General features: G+C 58.0%; 1 protein-coding gene across 11 annotated transcripts; it reads left to right on the forward strand.

The window, feature by feature from the left end:
- Window positions 1–1,252: 1,252 nt before the first annotated feature.
- KCNH3 (potassium voltage-gated channel subfamily H member 3) lies at window positions 1,253–20,443 on the forward strand. Of its 11 annotated transcripts, none has more exons than XM_059682775.1 (15): window positions 1,253–1,899; window positions 3,310–3,543; window positions 4,009–4,143; window positions 5,344–5,477; window positions 5,912–6,155; window positions 6,497–6,654; window positions 6,735–6,942; window positions 12,451–12,723; window positions 13,035–13,234; window positions 13,581–13,830; window positions 16,989–17,206; window positions 17,835–18,157; window positions 18,623–18,729; window positions 19,274–19,392; window positions 19,482–20,443. In XM_059682775.1, exons 1-15 carry the CDS (start codon window positions 1,824–1,826, stop codon window positions 20,076–20,078), a joined length of 3,276 nt encoding a protein of 1,091 aa, XP_059538758.1. In that variant the 5' UTR covers window positions 1,253–1,823; the 3' UTR covers window positions 20,079–20,443. The 11 variants fall into 11 exon arrangements, with proteins under 11 accessions (XP_059538758.1, XP_059538760.1, XP_059538759.1 ...); XM_059682777.1 differs by having other exon boundaries at window positions 19,316–19,392; XM_059682776.1 differs by having other exon boundaries at window positions 5,915–6,155.

Genomic DNA, 20,443 nt, shown 5'->3' on the forward strand with positions numbered 1-20,443 from the left:
CGTTGCAGCCCAGGACCCTGGTGGGAGTGGGACAGCCAGGACCCTCGTGAGGGTGGGAGTGGAGGTGGGGAGCGTGAGCTGCAGACTCCTTTTTAGGCTCTTTCTTCCTGGGAACAGGATTTCAGGATTCAGAGTACGCTTCCTCTCTCCTCCCAAAAGCACCAGTTCATTTTAATACAGGTGCTTGGGGCCTGGCCCTCGTTGTGGACGAGTGGGAGGTGGAGCGGCGGACTCTCCTTTCGAATTCTGGTGACACTGGGTGTATCCTCTAGAGCGGTGGGGAGTGCACAGCCGCCAGCCTCACTCGTTCGGGAACAAATTGCTGTTTTGGCCCCGGCGGCTCCTCTGGGCGCGGGCGGTAGCCGTGCTCACTTGCAAACCGTGGGAGGGAGGAGCGGCGCTGGCAGCGCGAGGCTGGGGACACCGACGCAGCGCCAGAGACGAGCAGGAGACTGCTCGGGCCGCCTCCTCTCCGGGCGCCTGGCCCCTCCTTTCAACTCCTCACCCGAAGGGGGATGGAGCCAACGCACCCCACCTCTGCCAGCTTCCCCTCCAGATCCCAGCCGAGTTCTCGAGGACTGAAGCGGGGCGGGGAGCGGAGGCTGGGTCCTCCTGACTCCGGGCTCGCCAGGACCCACGTGCTAGGCTAGGAAGTTCTCACCAGCGTCTGACGTCTACCTGACCCCGGCATTGGCAACCGGACCCTCTAGAACAGCCTGGGAGCAATAGGTGATGAATAGAAATATGGGGGCAAGGCAGAGGGTCTGGCCTCCCCGCATCCGCGCACACCTGTACCCTTTCCGCTCCGGAGCGCACACGGGGAGCATTTGAACCTTCCTCCCAGGGCTTCCCACCCTCCAATTTCCCAACAGCTCCCGGCTGCAGCGGCATCTGCTATAGATGGAGCGATCCATTTCCAGGGGTCAAGTTGAGGCTGAGAAAGGCTGGCATGCCCAGAAGCTGTGTGCAGAACGCCCCCGCCCCCCAGTCGCCTTTAGACTTCCCCTGCACAACTGGGATCCCTCTAGGGGTCCCAACCTCCGCCAACTACCCGGCCTTCACCTGCTGCGCTAGTGCCCCCGCCCCTTTTCCGATTACAGTTTCCTCGGGGAAGGCACACTCTACCTTCCCTCCCGCCCCCACCCCCAGCCCCAGCCTCTCCTCAGGTCCCTATTGCGGAGAAGGCGCCGCTCCCCTGCGGCTGGGGAGCCCCAGCCAGACCCGGCGCTCGCCGGTCCTTCTCCGCGGGGCGGGCCGGGCGGCGGGGATGGGAGGACCGCCACCTCCCCTGCTCCCACCGAGGTCCCGAGGGGAGGGGGTTCCCTCGGTGGGAGTCCTGTCCCTTTAAGGAGGCGGCCCTGCCTGGGTGTGCCCGGTCTCCATGGTTACCCCGGTGCAGGCGGCGGGCGCCCCAGGGAGGGAGGGAGGCTGCCGCTTCTCCCCGACAGACGGAGGGAGCCGCGGGGACCCGGCACCCATTCGAGCCCGTGCGGGAGCCGAACTGCAGCTGAAACGGGAGCCACGGTCGCCGCCGTTGCGAGCGGAAGGTGCCGAGCGCGCAGCCGGCGCTGAGTCTGGAGCCGGGGATTCGTGGGCGGCCGGAGCGCGAGGGGCCGCGCGCCATGTCCCGGACCCCGACGGCAGGGACGGCCCCTCGCGCGCGGGCGGCCGGCGGGGCCTGCGAGTCTGGGGTGGGCATTGTCCCCCGACAGCTGCGCTAAGGGGCGCGGGGCCCGGCGGGGGGCGGCCGAGCTGGGCGCCCTCCCCCGGCCCTGAGTCCCCGCGCCCCGGAGGGATGGGGCGGGCGGCCACGGCTGCCTAAGATGCCGGCCATGCGGGGACTCCTGGCGCCGCAGAACACCTTTCTGGACACCATCGCCACGCGCTTCGACGGCACGCGTGAGTCCTACCCTCGGCCCGATGGCCCCGAACGAGCGGTCCCCTGCCCGGGGTTCCGCGGGTCCGGCACCCAGCATCTCGGTTGGCCGCCCTCCTGCGCTCACCCTCCCTCCTTCCCGCTTCGCCCCCACCTGCCCCAGCTGGTAGCTGAGACCTCCGTCTCCTTCCAGACGCCGATTCCCCTCACCCCCTCCCGCCCCCAAGGTTTAGAATCAACTCTGACCCAGGCCAGGAAAACGGCGAGAAGCCTCCGGGTTTGGGGCGTGGGGTGCCGTCTGTTTGCCGAGGCGCGACCCCAACCCAGTCAGTCTTGCCCATCCTGTCCCTGGACCTGGCGCGTTCCCACCCACTACGTTCTGCCTTCGCACTGGCCGGATAGCGGGTGAGGTGGGGGCTCAAAAACAAGATTTAGACACGAGGTTCGCAAACGGAGATAGAGTCGGTGGGGCTCAGGAGTGTACCGCTTGGCCAAGCTCACCTGACCCCCTAAACCCACGGAGCCCACTAGCCCCCAAAGGTCGATTTGGAAGCTACCAACGAGACTGGGGAAGTTTGGAGAAGGCGACCAGAGCGTCTAGATTGTGGGTTCCTGAGGTCTGAGCACAGGGAAGATCATGGCAGCCCCTCCCCTCTCCTCCTCCCCCGAGTGGGGCTTCCCAGCTCCCTGCCTGGCGCCCTCCGTGGTCTCCTGTTCCTGATGGAAAGCCGGTGGGAGCCCTTCTGTGAGCGTCCCCCCCACCCCAGGCTTCTCCATCTGCGTTGTTGTGTGCTTGGCTCCTGCTGATTCAGCACCCCCCACTTCCCAGTACATTTCTGGCTCCAGACTCCATATTCAGCTACCGTTCTTACACGCTCATTCTCGGTCACATTCATTCATTCCTGAGCCAGGGCACCCAGCTGGGACTCAAACAGGGCAGAATGGATGGTGGCCTGGACAGCCTCTCAGTCCAGTGGGAGGGGCCACATGGCCAAATTGGGTGCCTAGCTGGTGAGTGAGCCTAGCAGAGGTAGGGTGGGGCTGAGGCTGGCCTAGAGCTGGTGCTGTGGTCCTCCTTTCAGCCTCCCCAAACCCACCCCTTGCCCCAAGCTGCTCAGGACACACTCCAGAGGGCTCAGTGCCCACACAGGGCTGCATTCACCAGCCTCAGTGTTCACATGTGCTGATTCTCAAATGCACCCATACACACACTGCAAAGAGTGGGGCACTGACAGAGGTGACACACTCATTCCTGTTCATAAACATTCCTGCCTAACCCTGTCCACGCCCCCAACACGCACGCACACACACACACACACACACACACATGCACACGATTCCTGGGTTTTATGAAGCCCACCTTAATGGAAAGAAGGGGTGGTGGACCCTGCACCTCTTGTCCCATGCTTCCTCTGAGAGATGCTCTCTTGCAGACAGTAACTTCGTGCTGGGCAATGCCCAGGTGGCGGGGCTCTTCCCTGTGGTCTACTGCTCTGATGGCTTCTGTGACCTCACGGGTTTCTCCCGGGCTGAAGTCATGCAGCGGGGCTGTGCCTGCTCCTTCCTCTATGGGCCAGACACCAGTGAGCTCGTCCGCCAACAAATCCGCAAGGCCCTGGATGAGCACAAGGAGTTCAAGGCAGAGCTGATCCTTTACCGGAAGAGTGGTGAGGGGCCACCTGGCACCTCTTCAGTTTCCCCCAGACTGGCACCCACCCCATCCTTTGTGCCTCCTTCCCATTCTCATCTTCTCCATCTCCCCATCTCATCCTAACTTCCCACACACCCACCTCCTCTTCCTCCACCCCACCCCATCCCTGGCCGTCCTCTCTTCCATCCTCACCCCGTCCTTAGTCCTTAGCCTCCATTCGGTTTCCCATCTTGGGTTCCCCAACCCAGCAGGAAAATGCCCCAGTGTCAGTAGGACAGATCTGTGAACACACATGTCTGACCGTCATCCCTGCTCTCCTTTGCTTTCTACCACCCTGTTCCATCAAAACCTGTCCGAGATGGAGCAGGCGGCTGCTGCCCTCCCAGGGTCCTGCTGTGTCTCGCCGTGGGTGTCAGTGGAGCCTCTGTCACCTGGGGCAGGTGGAGAATGGGAGCTGGGCTGAGTCTGTCTTTGTGCCCAGGGCTCCCATTCTGGTGTCTGCTGGATGTGATACCCATCAAGAATGAGAAAGGGGAGGTGGCCCTCTTCCTGGTCTCTCACAAGGACATCAGTGACACCAAGAGCCGAGGGGGCCCTGACAAATGGAAGGAGACAGGTAGGTGCCTGTGGGGCCATTGGTTTAACGTCTGTGGCTGGGGTGTTGGTCACCTCGGGCCTGAGCTTGTAGATACCCCACCCATTTACACTTGTTGGCTCCCACTCTGCTGGCTGAGAGGCCTGTGCTGTTCTCCGCTCCACATGGCCCGGTATAGAAAGCCTGTTTCCAAGTAGACTGGTGGGTATACGGTTGGAGCATTTTGAAGTTTTGTTATTATTAATCCTCACCTGAGGGTATTTTTTCCATTGATTTTTTTCTTTTTTTAGAGAGAGAGTGGAAGGGAGGAAAGGAGGGAGAGGAGAGAGAGAGAGAGGCAGAGAGACGGAGAGAGAGAAACATCGATGTGAGAGACACACATTGATGGTTGCCTCCCACATGTGCCCCAACCAGGGCCAGGCATCGACCCTGTAACCCAGGTATGTGCCCTTGACCAGGAATTGAATCCGAGACCTTTAGGTGCATGGGGCAATGCTCTACCAACTTAGCAACACCAGCCAGGGTGTATGGTTGGAGTTTTGAAGTCAAACTTAGTAAAAAAGTGAAAGCAAACTCCACTAGTGCCTGTGAAGTTCCATTTTCTGACCAATTAGTGAGGCTGAGCCACAGCCCGCAGCCCCAGGCTTTTCCTCACATGTCTGACTGGAGAGCCCGGGCCAAAGCCCCCCTTTAAGTCCTCCCAGGGCTGGGAAGGCCCTTAGACAGCTCACCGAGCTGTCATCTGAACCTGCTCCACGGCCTCTCTGCCACTTGGGGGTGTTGGTGGTCTCCATTCCTCATCCCCCACCCCCAGCCCTGACTCAGCCTCTCCACAAGGTAAGTCCTTAGCGGTCCCTGCCCCTGGACCCTGGAGCCCTTCTCTGAGCTTCTGCAGCTCTGCCTGATGGCCTCTGCTTGCTCTGCACTCCCCCCACCCCAGGAACCACCTCTCCCCTCTGTTCCCTGGCCTTTCCCTGTGGAGAGCCTCTCCTGCCTTGCCTTGCACACCTCCTTCTCCTTCAAGCAGGCACTGGGTGTCTCAAGCACCTGTAGGATTGCCCTTTGCTGGGGGTGCAAGTGATTCTAGGAAGTGAGGCATGCCAGAGCCTCCAGCTCTAAACAGACCAGTCAATGAGCCAGACCTGTCCATGGGCCAGCACCTACTATCTTACCCCCAAGACCATTCCACCGTCGTCCTCATGGGCCCCTCTTCTTTTGCAGGTCGTGGCCGGCGCCGATATGGCCGGGCAAGAGCCAAAGGCTTCAATGCCAACCGGCGGCGGAGCCGGGCTGTGCTCTACCACCTGTCTGGGCACCTGCAGAAGCAACCCAAGGGCAAGCACAAGCTCAATAAGGTGGATTGGGCACTAGGGTGTGTGTCTGGGGGCTGGGCCAGGGTAGGGACAGGCCGAGGAGATGGAGGGGGCAACTGAGAATGTCCAGGAGACCCCATAGGCCCCGCCAGTACTTTGGGATTGTGGCTGAGGGAGGGACTGTCATATGCACGATCCATCGAAAATATAGAGGAGAGTCTTGGCCCTGGGGTCAGATGGGCTTTTGGCTTAACCCTGGCTCCTCCCCTAAACAGCTGTGTGACCTTAGCCAAGTCACTTGACCTCCCTCATCCTCAGTCTTCTGCTCTATAATGTGGGGACTCGAATGCCTATGTCAGAGGTTACTTCGAGAAGGCAGGGAGGGAAAGAAGATGGATGCCTGTCCTGGACCCTGTCCAAACTCAGCCTGTACCAATTTCCTGTCACCCTGCCTGGACCCGCCCTGCCTCACTCAGAAGGTGTTTGGGGAGAAGCCAAACTTGCCTGAGTACAAGGTAGCCGCCATTCGGAAGTCACCGTTCATCCTGCTGCACTGTGGGGCACTGAGGGCCACTTGGGACGGCTTCATCCTGCTCGCCACCCTCTACGTGGCTGTCACCGTGCCCTACAGCGTGTGTGTGAGCACGGCCCGGGAGCCCAGCGCCGCCCGCGGCCCCCCCAGCGTCTGTGACCTGGCCGTGGAGGTCCTCTTCATTCTTGGTAGGTGCCCTCTGTGCCTCCCACCCAACCCCGTGCCAGGCGCCCCTTGGGCTTTCATGGGGATAGTCCGCATGGCTCCAGTGCCCGGGCCCTCCTCCTGTGGGCTTTGAAATCAGACCTAAGTCCCACATGTGTCTCTACCGCTAACGGGTTATGTGACCCTGAGCCAGTCAGAGCCTCTCCAAGCCTCGGTTTCTTTCTCCATCCAATAGGCCTAGCCGTGTTCACCTTTTAGAGTTACTACAGGTCAGGGACCCAGGCTAGTGTCAATACTGAGCCGCTGCCCAGTAAAGCGTGGCTCCTCCCCACCCTGAAACAAGTCCCCCCCGGACATTCCACAGACATCGTGCTGAATTTCCGAACCACGTTCGTGTCCAAGTCGGGCCAGGTGGTGTTTGCCCCCAAGTCCATCTGCCTCCACTACGTTACCACCTGGTTCCTGCTGGACGTCATTGCCGCCCTGCCCTTTGACCTGCTACACGCCTTCAAGGTCAACGTGGTCAGTGTGGCGGGCAGGGTGGGTTTTGGGGTGGGACAGTGGGGGCTGGCCCAGGAGTGACCTCTCCCCCCCCCCCACAGTACTTCGGGGCCCACTTGCTGAAGACTGTGAGGCTGCTGCGCCTGCTGCGCCTGCTCCCGCGGCTGGACCGCTACTCGCAGTACAGTGCTGTGGTGCTGACCCTGCTCATGGCTGTGTTTGCCCTGCTCGCCCACTGGGTGGCCTGCGTCTGGTTCTATATTGGCCAGCAGGAGATTGAGAGCAGCGCGTCTGAGCTGCCTGAGATAGGTACGAGAGGCTGGGGTGGGAGGGGGGCATTCGAGTGTGCATACATATGTGTCCAGGAGTGTGTCTACTCGAGTGTATGTGTGTCAGGGAAGTGTGAATGCATGTGTCTCTGTCAGGGCATGTTTGCGAGCTGGTCAGAGATGTGTAGGTGTGTGTGTGCTTGTATGTGTGTGTCACAGTAACATGTGTGCAAGTAGACGTGTGTTTGAGAAAAATGTGGGGGTGGTATGTGTGTGAGTGTGACAGCCATCACCTCACAGTAGGCCTGTTCTCCAGCAGCTGGGCATTGTGGAGAAAGCCTGGTGGGCTGCCTGGAGGAGTCTTATTCACCCATAATGACCTTCTTGTGGCCAAACTTTTATCACATTCTTCAAGCCCCTGCCTAGCTGGAGAAGGCTGTGCAGGGAGCCAGTGTCCTCCAGGGCTCCTCTGATGCCTGGCACTTCCCTGCTACCTTCTCTGAAGCTCATCCCCCAACATCTCGGCTGGCTCCTAAGCCTTATTCCCCACTCTTGTCACCTCCAGGCTGCATCTCTCTCGGCTGCTTCTCAGCCCTCCTCCAGCCTAAAACTCGGTCTTTTTCCACATCCCACCAGTGTCTTCACTCTCCTTCATTTCACCTCCACTTTCACAACTCCTCCCTCTGCTTACCTCCCACTCACATCTTAACTCCTGCTAGGAGAGCTTCCAGCTCTACTTCTCATCCCAAAACATCACCCGAAATGGCATCCAGCGGGTCACAGCGATCTGGGGCCAAACCCTCATCCTCTTGAAATCCCTGTAGCACCTGACCCTGCCAAACACACTCTTTCGAAATGTTCTGCCCCTCTGCCCTGGGCTGGCCTCCTCCTACTCCAGCCCCTCAGCTCCGAGCTTTCCTCAGATCGCTCCCCTCTCACCTTGTTCTCCCTTGCAGTTCCCCTGGCGTCACTACGTGGACATCTCAACTTCCATTTTTTTCTCTCTGACGCCAAACCATTCTGTCCTAGCCATTTCTAACTCTCCATGCTTGCAGCTCCAAAATGTAACGCCCCAGTCTTCCTCCCCGCCCTCCAGCCCTCCAGTGACCTCCAGTGCTGGCCTTTCGCACCAGTTCCCAGTCAGTGGTAAGACATCAGCTGCTCTGACAGCCTGTCATGACTGTCCACTCCTCGGTGGGAGCCTGGTTGGCCTTAGAAACCTACTCGGGTCAGTTCCCAGGGATGAGGAGGCTCCTGTGAATGCTCTCTCCTTCTCCAGCCCAGAGAGACCCGCGTGAGGTCCAGAGGGCCCACCTGGACATTTCCCGAGCCCTGGAGTCACTGAGCACACAGATGCTCCAGGCAGTCAGCTCCTTGGCGCCTGCCCTTCCCAGAGTGGGGCTGTGTGGAGGCTGCTCTGGGTTCAGACGGCCATTCAGTGAACATGTAGTCAGAGGGCCAAGAGATGGATAACGGGGACACAAAGCGCTGACCCCAAAGTGGGCTGAGACACCAAATTCCTGGGTCCGCCCCTCCATCCCAAAGGGGACCCAGGCACCCTGGGCTTTAGTCCATGTAGCTCTTTTGTCCTGGCTACTTCACAGGGGCTAAGGAGCCGACATGGGTAACACTTTTGGCTCCCAGAGGGCTCTGAGTCCACCAGGGAGAGCTTGGTGATGTGGGGGCGGGCGGATTGCTTTGTAGATAGACATGGCCATTCTTGTACCCTTGAACCTAAAGTTCCAGAGTACTTTTGTCCTATTTGGGGCTGGTACTAGTTCACATCTGGGTGTTTCCAAGCTCTTTGGGTCATCACCTCCACCTTCTTTCTCCAGGGAAACTATCCCAACCCGGGCTGGAGTCACACCAGACCTCCCAAAGTCCGGCCCCGCTGGCCCCGCTCTGTCTGCAGGAGGCACCTTCCTGTGGCTTCCTGGCCTTGTTCCCCTGGTCCACGGCCCGTGGTGTGGACACAGGATTCCTGCCCCAGATTCCCATGAGCCCAGTGGAGATGGGCTGGATTTTCAAAAGACTGTGCTAAGTACTGAGGGACTCACTCAGGGCAATTCAGAGTATAAGTCACCAGCCTCAGGAACAGACTGCTGGCCTGACTCCCCATATGGAGGCCCAGGCCCAGGCCAAGGTGAAGAGGGGCACCTCTGCCACCCTCCCCTGTGCTCTTGCTTTCCCCTTGCCCCCCCCTCCCCTCACCTGGCCGCTGGCTTCACCCTCAGGGCCCAACTAATGACTGAAGAGTTTTGCATGCTCCCCTGCATTCTCACAGGACACCTCAATTAACAGGAGGGGAATCTCAACTTGGCTCAGGCCTTCTCACAACCCCCCAAATTTCTTGGCCCGGAATTTGATGCCCCAGTGTGAACCCCCATCTAGCTAAGCAGAGTTGCTTGCCTGTACTTGTTTCTTTTTTTTTTTTAATTAAATCTTTATTGTTCAGATTATTACATTTGTTCCTCTTTTTTTCCCCCCCATAACTCCCCTCCTCCCAGTTCCCGCCCCACCCTCCGCCCTCACTCCCCACCCACTGTCCTCATCCATAGGTGCACGATTTTTGTCCAGTCTCTTCCCACATCTCCCACACCCCTTCCCCCCCCAAGAATAGTCAGTCCATTCCCTTTCTATGTCCCTGATTCTATTATAATCAACAGTTCATTCTGTTCATCAGATTATTAATTCACTTGATTCTTAGATTCACTTGTTGATAGATGCATATTTGTTGTTCATAATGTGTATCTTTACCTTTTTCTTCCTCTTCCTCTTCTTAAAGGATACCTTTCAGCATTTCATATAATCCTGGTTTGGTGGTGATGAACTCCTTTAGCTTTTCCTTATCTGTGAAGCTCTTTATCTGACCTTCAATTCTGAATGATAGCTTTGCTGGATAAAGTAATCTTGGTTGTAGGTTCTTGGTATTCATCACTTTGAATATTTCTTGCCACTCCCTTCTGGCCTGCAAAGTTTCTGTTGAGAAATCAGCTGACAGTCGTATGGGTATTCCCTTGTAGGTAACCGAGTTTCTTTCTCTTGCTGTTTTTAAGATTCTCTCTTTATCTTTTGCTCTTGGCATTTTAATTATGATGTGTCTTGGTGTGGTCCTCTTTGGATTCCTTTTGTTTGGGGTTCTCCGCGCTTCTTGGACCTGTAAGTCCATTTCTTTCACCAGGTGGGGGAAGTTTTCTGTCATTATTTCTTCAAACAGGTTTTCAATATCTTGCTCTCTCTCATCTTCTGGCACCCCTATAATTCTGATGTTGGTACGCTTGAAGCTGTCCCAGAGGCTCCTTACACTATCCTCGCATTTTTGGATTCTTTTTTCATTTTGCTTTTCCCGTTGGGTGTTTTTTGCTTCCTCGCATTTCAAATCATTGACTTGATTCTTGCGCTCCTCTGGTCTGCTGTCGGGCGTCTGTATAATATTCGTTATTTCAGTCCGTGTATGCTTAATTTCTCGTTGGTTCCCCAATATAAGATCGAGGGTCTTATTAGTTTTCGTGTAGATCTCATTAAGTTTATCGACAGCTTCTAAACAGTTCTTGAGAGACCTTAAAAGTGTGGTTCTGAACTCTATATCTTCCTTTGACAATTTTGTCCTGTTTCTTTGTCTCCGCATTTTGTTATGCTTCCTTGGTGCACCCCCTAGTGGTCTTTGTTCGAAGTCTTATAGTTAAATCTTGATTGTTGTAGCTAATTCCAGGGAGGGCTTGACCTCCAGGCCAAGTGGCTATGAGAATCAGCTGTGTCAGCAGTGAGAGAACTTCTGTCCTCTAGGGAGGTGCTAATCTAGCCTTTGCCTGAGGCTATCCGGTAAATGCCTCTGTGCAGGGCTTGGGCGGGGCGGGTCGCACAGGATCAACAGGGTGGGCCGAGAGAGCAGTTATGGCGGCTCTCAGTCCTGTCCCCAGGGGCTCTGCCTCTCTGAGTCCCAGCACCCGCTGCAAAGCTCGGAGAGAAAGCTGCACTCGCTCTGACCGAAGCCAGACAGTCCCGCTTCTCCCATTTGAGTCTGGGTCCCTAAAGACTCCCCCGGATATGGTGCTCAGAGTCTGCGACTCCCTCCCGATTGAAAACAACAACCGCGCCCTCCGCCGCCAGCCCGCTCTGCGCACTCCGCACCTCAGAATTTGACTTCAGCACTGCGCCTCCTCTGAGTGTCCGTATGCGTTTCTCTTTCCTCCTAGTTGTAGGACTTCCACTCAGCCAGCGTTCCTGTGATTCTGGGTGATGTCCGTTCCGTGTTTTAGTTTCACTTTTGAAGTAGTTGTTCAAAGCAGCAAACTCCAGCGTTAACCTATGCCGCCATCTTGGTTCCATCTTCCTGTACTTGTTTCTATCTTGAGATTTTGCTTATGCCTTTCCCTAGACCAGGAATGACCTCCCCCACCTCAGTTTCTTTGTATCAAAACTCTATCCATCCTCTGAGACCAAGGACAAATGTCTCCTCTTCCAGGAAGCCTTCTAGCCGTAGCCCATAGCATGTTGGTGTGAGCCCCGTCGTGTGGCCCTCGGGCCTTGTGTAACTCTGGATGTAGCTCCTACCCTGCAGGAAGCTCCCATGGGTCCCCGCAGCTCCTGGCCTCTGCAAAGGGTTGCCAAATGAATGGGTGGGTAGGTGAGAGAGGGAGAGTTGGGATCATGGGGGGAGGGGGGGCAACATGTGTAAGGTGTTGGGAAGAGTGTGGAGCAGGGGGTCTAGGGTGTGTTGAGGTGGGAGGGGGCAGGTGCATGTGAGGAGGTAAGTCCCACTGCTCCCACCTCCTGCCAAGGGAAGCCCAGAGAATGGGGTTGATGGGGAGACTGGGATGATCTTCAGCCTCCACCCAGCCCGCCAGGCTGGTCTGTGTCTGCATGTGCACAGGTGCCTGCCTGCCTGTGGCCTCTGAGTGTCCTCACCCATGTGCTTGTATCCGTGCGAGTGTGTCCCCTCCCCAACCTGGACACCAGTGTGCACGCACCTGTGTAGCCTTGTCTATCTCCCAGGTGCTCACTGGCCCTCTCTGTGTGTGGCGTGGCTGTGCCTCTGCGAACGTGCTCCCATGTGTGTGCCCTTGTCCTCCTGCCTGTGGGGAGCACGTGTATAGCCTTGGTGGTGTCATGTGCATATCCATGTCGCTGTGCTTGAGAACATGCGTGTGAAGTTGAGTGGTGTGTGTAGGTTGTGTGGAGAGATGAGGCAAGTTCAAGATGAGTGGACAGGGCAGAGGAGGTGGCCTCACCCATCCAGCCCTGGGAACAGTGGTCTGGGGTTAGTGCCAGCTGTGGGGAGAGGGTACAGTGCTCCGTACTCCATCCTCGGCACCAACAGACTCCAGCTGGGGAGATGGCAGCCTCAGCCTCAGCCTCGTGTGCTCGTCTTGCTGAGGGCTGAGGGGATGGAGAGGAGGGCACTGGGCCGGCAGAGGAGGAAGGTGGAGGGAAACCATGGCATAGATCTGTATCCACATGTCCCCCACCCCGGGGCTACCAGCAGGCATACCTGCACCCACAGCCTGGCGTGCTCTCCTGCTGACTCGGGCCCCTGCCCCCTTCCCAGGCTGGCTGCAGGAGCTGGCCCGCCGACTGGAGACCCCCTACTACCTGGTGGGCCGGAGCCCAGCTGCAGCGAACAGTTCTGACCAGAGTGACAACTGCAGCAGCGAGGCCAACAGGACGGGGCTGGAGCTCCTGGGCGGCCCGTCCCTGCGCAGTGCCTACATCACCTCCCTCTACTTCGCACTCAGCAGCCTCACCAGTGTGGGCTTCGGCAACGTGTCTGCCAACACGGACACGGAGAAGATCTTCTCCATCTGCACCATGCTCATCGGGGGTGAGGCCTGCCACGCTCTGGGACGCTCCCAGACTTCTGGCCCCGGGTGGCCCCTCCCTCTCCACCTCTCCCAGGTTCCCACGGGTCTTCCCAGAAGTTCTTCTGTTTTAGGGGCCCAAGGACCTTGAGGCCAAGGCCGGGAGAGCCCACTTGGCTGCAGGCCTCCATGCCACCCAGCGCAGCCCTGTGCCTTTCCCAGGAGCCTGTGGAGGACGAGGGGGGGCGGGGCGGGACAGACGTGCGCAGCCTGGTGTCGGTCAGGCTGGGCCAGGCCGGTCCTGGAGGTGACCCCCTCTCGCCACCCTCCCCAGCCCTGATGCACGCGGTGGTGTTTGGGAACGTGACGGCCATCATCCAGCGCATGTACGCCCGCCGCTTTCTGTACCACAGCCGCACCCGCGACCTGCGCGACTACATCCGCATCCACCGCATCCCCAAGCCCCTCAAGCAGCGCATGCTCGAGTACTTCCAGGCGACCTGGGCCGTGAACAACGGGATCGACACCACAGAGGTGCGCAGGCCTCCAGGCTGACCCTTCTAGCCTTTGCTCCTTCCAGGGGTGTGCAATTGGTCTAAATTCTCAGGAGTGGGCTGGGAGGCCAGGAATGCAGAATTCTGGCCTCCTTGCCTCTGCTCTCTCCTGGGGGACAGCAGCATGGGGCAGAGGGCGGCCAGGAAGGTTTGGAGGCCCCTCCCCACTCTTGTTAGGTCTGGAGGAGGAGAGCTGGGCTGCTCATGGAGGAAACAAAGTGGCTGAGAGGGAGGCAGAGAGCCCCTCAATGACCAGTCCCTGTGGGGCAGATTGGAGGCTGCCTCCCTTTCTGCCACCCAACCGCCCCTCTGCTCCCCACCTGCAGCTGCTGCAGAGCCTTCCTGATGAGCTTCGAGCAGACATTGCCATGCACCTGCACAAGGAGGTCCTGCAGCTGCCCCTGTTTGAGGCGGCAAGCCGCGGCTGCCTGCGGGCTCTGTCCCTGGCCCTGCGGCCCGCCTTCTGCACACCCGGCGAGTACCTCATCCACCAAGGCGACGCTCTCCAGGCCCTCTACTTCGTCTGCTCCGGCTCCATGGAGGTGCTCAAGGGTGGCACCGTGCTTGCCATCCTAGGTTTGTGAGGGTGGGGGAGAGGGCTTGTGGGAGACAGATGGCCCCGTGTGCAGAAAATCCAGAGGGGACCCAGGCAAGACCACCTGGACAGCCAGCCAGGATGGAGCCAGGAGTAGCCATGGAGCAGCCATGGAGCTCTGGGAAAAGCTCAGCGTGGGCCTGGTGGCAACGCAAGGAGGTGGAACCGATTTAGAGGGTGTCAGAGGCCAGAGTGAGTGGAGGACCAGTCAGTCTGTCGTATATGATGGGACATGGGTGAGCAGCACTTTCTGACAAGGAAGAAATTCAAACGCTGAGGATTTAAGTGCTGGAGTGTGTTCAGGAAGGGCTGGGGAAGCGAGGAATGGACATTATCTTTGTGGGCCTCCCACCACCACTGGGCCGGGAGAGAGGAGATGCTACTACTCTCCCAGGGCAGATGACAGCCAGCCCAGGGCCTTGAGGGATGACAGCAGAGTTCAGAAGCAGCATGTATACTCCTTTCTTGGAAAAGGAGAGGTGAAAAGGGGAAAAGGAAAGGATCCACTCCTTGACAAGGAAGAAGAATTTGCAGTTACGGAATCAGCATCATAATAGTGCTGACGCCAGGGTCTCACAGCGGGGCCAGCTTGCACCTTCCTCTCAAGCAAACCTCAAAACCCTGGGGGAGGAAGTGGTGTTATTCCTATTTTACGTAGAAGGAGACAAAGGTTCCCAGAGGTTGATGAACTGACAGGCTGGCTTAGAACTTGTCTACCCAACTTTAACCTCAGGCTTCATACACTGTGCTACCAGGCGCTCTGCTCTGTGGAGACTGCACCCAAGAAAGGGCTTTGTTTCAGGATGCCCTGACGTGCAGCACAACTGGGCATCCGGGAAACATGGGCTGCATGGCACCTGGGCTGTGAGAGGCTGCCAGCAGTGACCTCAGAGGGCCTTGCACATGGGAAAGGCCTGGACGGAAAGGAGGTGGCACCCTAACCACGGTTGAATCCTCAAGCAGCCAAGCACTTGTAGACTCACTGTGTGGACAGGTGATGCCCGGAGCAGCTGAGAGTGTACTAATCTGGAGAATCAGGAAGACCAGATGCCAGCAGCTACTATGTGTCCATCCTCCCTCCCTCGAGGAGGATGTTCCGACAGGAAACAGGTCTTGGAACTGAGAGCGGCAAGAGGCTGCTTCACCCTTCACCTTGTGTCATTCATGAGTTTGGCTTCTGGGCCAGATGCCGTTTGTGCCAGGACTCTGAGCAGACAGAGTTAATGGCTGCTCACATGTGTCTGTCCGTCCTTGAGAACTTGTGGGGAACTGGAGAGATTCACAAGGGTGAAAAGACAGATTTTGATCATTGCAGACTGGTCACCCCAGAGCAAGATTGTCAAGTGGATTATTAAACAGATGGCTTCAGCCTGCATCGAGGAAGCAGTGTGGCTGGGAGCTGGCATGAGTCCCGCAAGAACATGTCTTCACTGATGCCAGGCACCAGATCTCAGAATAGCCACGTTCAGAATTGAGACAGAGCCTCAAGAATGACCACCGCCTTCCCCCGGGCCTTGCCTCCAGAATGTCCCCAGCACCGGCACTTACTTCACCTTTGACCCATCCTGTCCCTGCACATCTGCTCCAAATGAACCGTTTCCTCTGTTGACTTGGCCGCTGTGGGTGCCCAGAGAATGCCTGAGTCCTGTGACCTGGTTCACTGCTTTGCCTTCATCCCACCTCCCTCCTGCTTCCTTAGTTGAACATCCAGAGCCTCCTGCCCTCTCCTGGCAGCTAAGGCTCACGGCGCATCTAGCAATGTCAACTCCAGCCCCTTCCTCCGTGTGTGAACTAACAGCTGAGCATGTGCAAACTCCGTGCGGGGGAGGAAGGCGGCAGGCCAACGAGGTGGGTTGGCCTGTGGTGTCAGGGGGATCTTGATGAGCTTGAGCGGGAGGCCCTGCTGAGCTGCCAGCCTGGAGGGTGGTCGCTGGTCCCTGAGACAGTGGCACAAAACTCTGTCCCTGCTCCTCTCGTTTCTCATTTTTATCTCACCTCCTGGATGAAGATAAGAAATATACACTTATCCTATTTCCGGATGACACACATGAGGAGAGAGCTCATTCATCAGATGATCACATTGAGATCCAAACAGCTCTCAGAAGGAACCAGAAGGATGGCCTGATACCAAGAGAATAAGATTTAACAGTGATGCATTCTAGTCTTAAGTTTGAGCAAAAGTCCATGAACATTTAGCGTTGTGCTGGCAGCATGAGGCAGCCCACGGCGCGGGCGGCAGTGATCCACCTTCCTGAAGGATAAGGAAACGCTTTCTAATCTGACTGGCTGGCTGTGGGTTGAGCTGGCTTGTGAGGGCAGTGTGTGCTCTGTCCAATCCCGGGTGGCACGCCATCCCTGTTGGAAGGATCTACAGGGGACTTGTGGGCAGGGGAGGAAGGGAAAGGAATTCTGATTGATGGCCTATGTCAGGCACTTTATCTCCACTAACTTACTTAATCTTCACCACATTTCTGTTCGGAGACACCGCATTTCATTGATTCTAAGACATACATTTTCCCCCTCCGTTTAACATTTCTGAGATTGGGATACAGATTTACAATCTGTCAGCCAGGTGGCAGAGTCAGCAGGTGGTGGGATACCCTTCGTTGACACCTGCTGGTCAGATCAGGAAAGCACCACAGCCTCAGTTCCATGCGGATCTATTGCAGAGACCAGGCATCAGGGCTGGAAGGACATGAGCCTGGCATTTCCACTGTGCCACATGGGCACTGACCTGCCGGCTCCACACTGTTCCCGGATAAGCTACTCCCGAATCACCTGTGAGGCCGGAAAACCATCGGATCATGGGGTCTCCCGTAGATACTCTGATTCTGTAGATAGGAACGGGGCTTGGGAGTCTGGCTTTTCACTGTCCCAGAGCACGCTGACCCCCGGGCAGGCCGGGAGCCACTAGAATTGGTGACTGCTCACTGGTCTCAGGTAAAATTTGGATGTGTGTCAGCACAGTGGCTTTGATCCCGTGTGCTGCAGCACCTGGGTCACAGTGCTGTCCTGGCCCCACAGAGGGGGGGCCAGCTGAAAAGCCCTCAGCCCATGAGGAAAGCTCAGCAGCCTCCATTTGACTTCCCTCCATCGAGGCCGAGGGGCGGGCTCACTGACCTCTGCTTCCTCTCCCCAGGGAAGGGAGATCTGATCGGCTGTGAGCTGCCCCGGCGTGAGCAAGTGGTCAAGGCCAATGCCGACGTGAAAGGGCTGACGTACTGCGTCCTGCAGTGTCTGCAGCTGGCTGGGCTGCACGAAAGCCTGGCACTGTACCCCGAGTTTGCCCCACGCTTCAGCCAGGGCCTCCGAGGGGAGCTCAGCTACAACCTGGGTGCTGGCGGAGGCCCCACGGAGGTGAGGATGCTGGGTATGTGCATGGATGAGGCTGGGGCGCCAGGGAGCCTGGGGAGGTGAGCAGAGGCTGGGGTTTTTGGAGGTGCTGTGTTAGTACATGGCCTGGACGAACACCCCCCACACATGGTAGGGGTCTACACTCTTCCTGCCTCTTCACACCCACACTCTGTCCTTTAGAGCCCAGCCATGCTCAGCCACTGCGCCCAGTTTTCCTGGCCTCCAGAGTGAGGTCTTGGGGGAGGGCCGCCGAGCCCACTGGTACCAGAAAAGGAGCCTGTAGGCTGAAGAGGAAGGATGTGTCAGAGGGCAGGGCAGCGGCTACACACAGCCACCAGGCTACCTCTGAAGAAAGCCCTGCATCTGTCCCGCTTCTTCACCATGAAATAAAACTGACTTATGTCACAAATTCCAAACCAGTTTTTAGTGCTGTGTTCTCTTAGTTCAGTTAGCCTAAGGGACCAAGCCACACTTGGCTAGAATTTTGAGGGGCTTAGTGGCTTTTGGTGACAGCAGGAAAGCAGCCTTCCCCTCCCCCAACTGAGCTTCTTCCTCAGTGGGGTGAGGTCAGGGTGGGGGAGGTGAATGGAGCATAAGATAAGCCCAATTCCCTGGCCCCCACTGTTCGCAGGCGGACACCAGCTCCCTGAGTGGCGGCGACACCCTCATGTCCACACTGGAGGAGAAGGAAACAGATGGGGAGCAGGGCCCTGCGGCCTCACCAGCCCCAGCTGATGAACCCTCCAGCCCCCTGCTGTCCCCAGGCTGCACCTCCTCATCCTCCGCCGCCAAGCTGCTGTCCCCGCGCCAAACCGCACCCCGGTCCCGTCTGGGTGGCAGAGGGCGGCCAGGTAGGGCAGGGACTGAAGCTGGCCCCTCTGCACACCCTCGGAGCTTAGAGGGGCTGCAGCTGCCCCCTGTGCCATGGAATGTGCCCCCGGATCTGAGCCCCAGGTGAGCAGGCGCTGGGCCACTGCCCTCTGGCAGAGATAGTGCTGATAGGACCAGGGCCCCAGCCACTCACACCCCTGCCCTGGGTGCCCCTCCCTCCACCCTAACCCTCCCAGCCTCCTCCATTGCCTCGTGTAACTTTCCTTGATTCCTCCGTTTCGCGGCTGCCCCTCACCCCCCACCCATATAAGTACACGCTCTAACCGACTACGCCTCTGGAGTTCCCATACCTCCCATTCAGAACTCAGCTCGGAACTCTCCTGCTGTTTCATGTGTCAATCTTGGATCCCCAGTGAAACTGCAATCTCCTAGGAGAAGGGACATCTCATATTACCTTTCTCTAGGGGTCCCAAGCCCCCTGTCCCGGCTCCAGGGTCCTGTAACTTCTGAGGACACTGGGGTATCTTGTCCCAAGAAACACCGCAGTGGTTACCTGTCGATTTACTGTCCTGGTGCCTGTGTCCACAGGGTAGTAGATGGCATTGAGGATGGCTGTGGCTCCGACCAACCCAAATTCTCCTTCCGCATGGGGCAGTCTGTCCCAGAATGTAGCAGTAGCTCCTCCCCTGGACCAGGTACTGGGACCCGGTGCTTGGGGGAAGGTTGGCAGGGCACTCCCTTTGCCCTGTGACCCTCTGAGAAACCAACAGGATACATAGGTTGCCTAGAAGCCCTCCTCCCCTCCACCCACTGCATGGTATGAGCAGGGAGTTTGGTGGTTAAGACCAGCACCTTGGTGTGGGAGGGTGGCTGGGAACGGGGTTTGGAGCTCTGCTGTCAGCTCTCCAGCAGTGTGACCTTGGTTCTTGCCTCAGCTTCCGGTCTGTAAAATGGTTGTGTGCATGCTAAATAAGATAATGTTGCTAAGATCCCTAGCACATCTTCTGGCTCACTGGCAGGGTAGAGGGCTAAGGCAGTTAAAATGGCCCCCAGCCAAGCCATGCAGCCCTGGGTGCGGACCAGGTAATGAGCTCCCAGGAGCGTCCATGTCCCTGGAGGACAGAACAAGAGACAGAAAGCAGCTTCCTGGGGAGAAGGCATGGGGCAGGGTGTCCGAGGTCCCCTGGCAGTTTGGGCAGAATTCATTAACTTGGGCCCTATCTGTACTAACTGGGGCAGAGGCCTGGACCCTGGCTAGTAACCTCATCCTACGGTCCACAGAGAACAGCCTGCTTACCCTCCCCCTCGGACCCAGTGAGGCGAGTAACACAGACACGCTGGACAAGCTTCGGCAGGCTGTGAGTGAGGGGAAAGGGGGAGGGAGGGCAGGGAGACTGCTGTTGTGTAGGTCCTGACTCCACTGACCTTCCCTCTTCCCTCTGTGAAGGTGATGGAGCTGTCTGAGCAGGTGCTGCAGATGCGGGAAGGACTGCAGTCCCTACGCCAGGCAGTGCAGCTCCTCCTGGCGCCCCACAGGGAGGGCCCATGCCCTCAGGCATCAGGAGAGGGGCCGCGCCCAGCCAGCACCTCTGGACTCTTGCAGCCTCTGTGTGTGGACACTGGGGTATCTTCCTACTGTCTGCAGCCCCCAGCCGGTTCTGTCTTGAGTGGGACCTGGCCCCACCCTCGTCCGGGGGCCCCTCCCCTCATGGCACCCTGGCCCTGGGGTCCCCCAGCATCTCAGAGCTCCCCCTGGCCTCAAACAACAGCTTTTTGGACCTCCACCTCTGACTCAGAGCCACTAGGCTCAGGAGAACTCTGCCCAGAGCCTAGCACCCCCAGCTCGCCGCCTCCTGAGGAAGAGGCTAGGACTGAGCCCCTGGATCCTGTGAGCCAGGCGGAGGCTGCCAGCACTGGAGAGCCCCCGCCAGGGTCAGGGGGCCTGGCCTTGTCCTGGGAACCCCACAGCCTGGAGATGGTGCTTATTGGCTGCCATGGCCCTGGCACGGTCCAGTGGACCCAGGAAGAAGGCACAGGGGTCTGACTGCCAGCCCCAGAACTCATTGTTGCCAGACATGCTGCCATCTGCTGCTTTGCCCAACGTCGGGATAGAGGAAGGGTGGCAGCCACCCCAGGGACTCCGGGCTGCCTGCTGGCTCAGGGCAGGAGCCTGAGAGCCAAGGAAGGCCTGGCCCTGGGCTCTCATGGAGGGTGGGCTGGAGCCTCAGGGACAGGCCCCAGGCTAGTCGTCTTCTGGCCCTTCTGGTGGGTCCCCACTCAGCCCGCTCCTCTGACCTCCTTGTCTCCTGGGAGACAGGCCGAGGCCAAGGAGGGGTTCTGCCATCCCCTGCATGTGCCCCTGACTCACCTGTCCCACATTTTTTATATTAAAAGGTAATAAAGAAACTA

The sequence above is a fragment of the Myotis daubentonii genome, chromosome 2 (genome assembly GCF_963259705.1).
Source record: "Myotis daubentonii chromosome 2, mMyoDau2.1, whole genome shotgun sequence".
NCBI classification, from domain to species: Eukaryota; Metazoa; Chordata; class Mammalia; order Chiroptera; family Vespertilionidae; genus Myotis; species Myotis daubentonii.

What these genes read in the sequence shown, in the direction of transcription:
- KCNH3 (XM_059682775.1), top strand. Translation starts at nt 1,824, where the DNA reads ATGCCGGCCATGCGGGGACTCCTGGCGCCGCAGAACACCTTTCTGGAC. An exon ending in GATCCTTTACCGGAAGAGTG is followed by an intron (nt 3,544 to 4,008) that starts GTGAGGGGCCAC and finishes CTTTGTGCCCAG; the next exon opens with GGCTCCCATTCTGGTGTCTG. An exon ending in CCCCCGGATCTGAGCCCCAG is followed by an intron (nt 18,158 to 18,622) that starts GTGAGCAGGCGC and finishes CTGTGTCCACAG; the next exon opens with GGTAGTAGATGGCATTGAGG.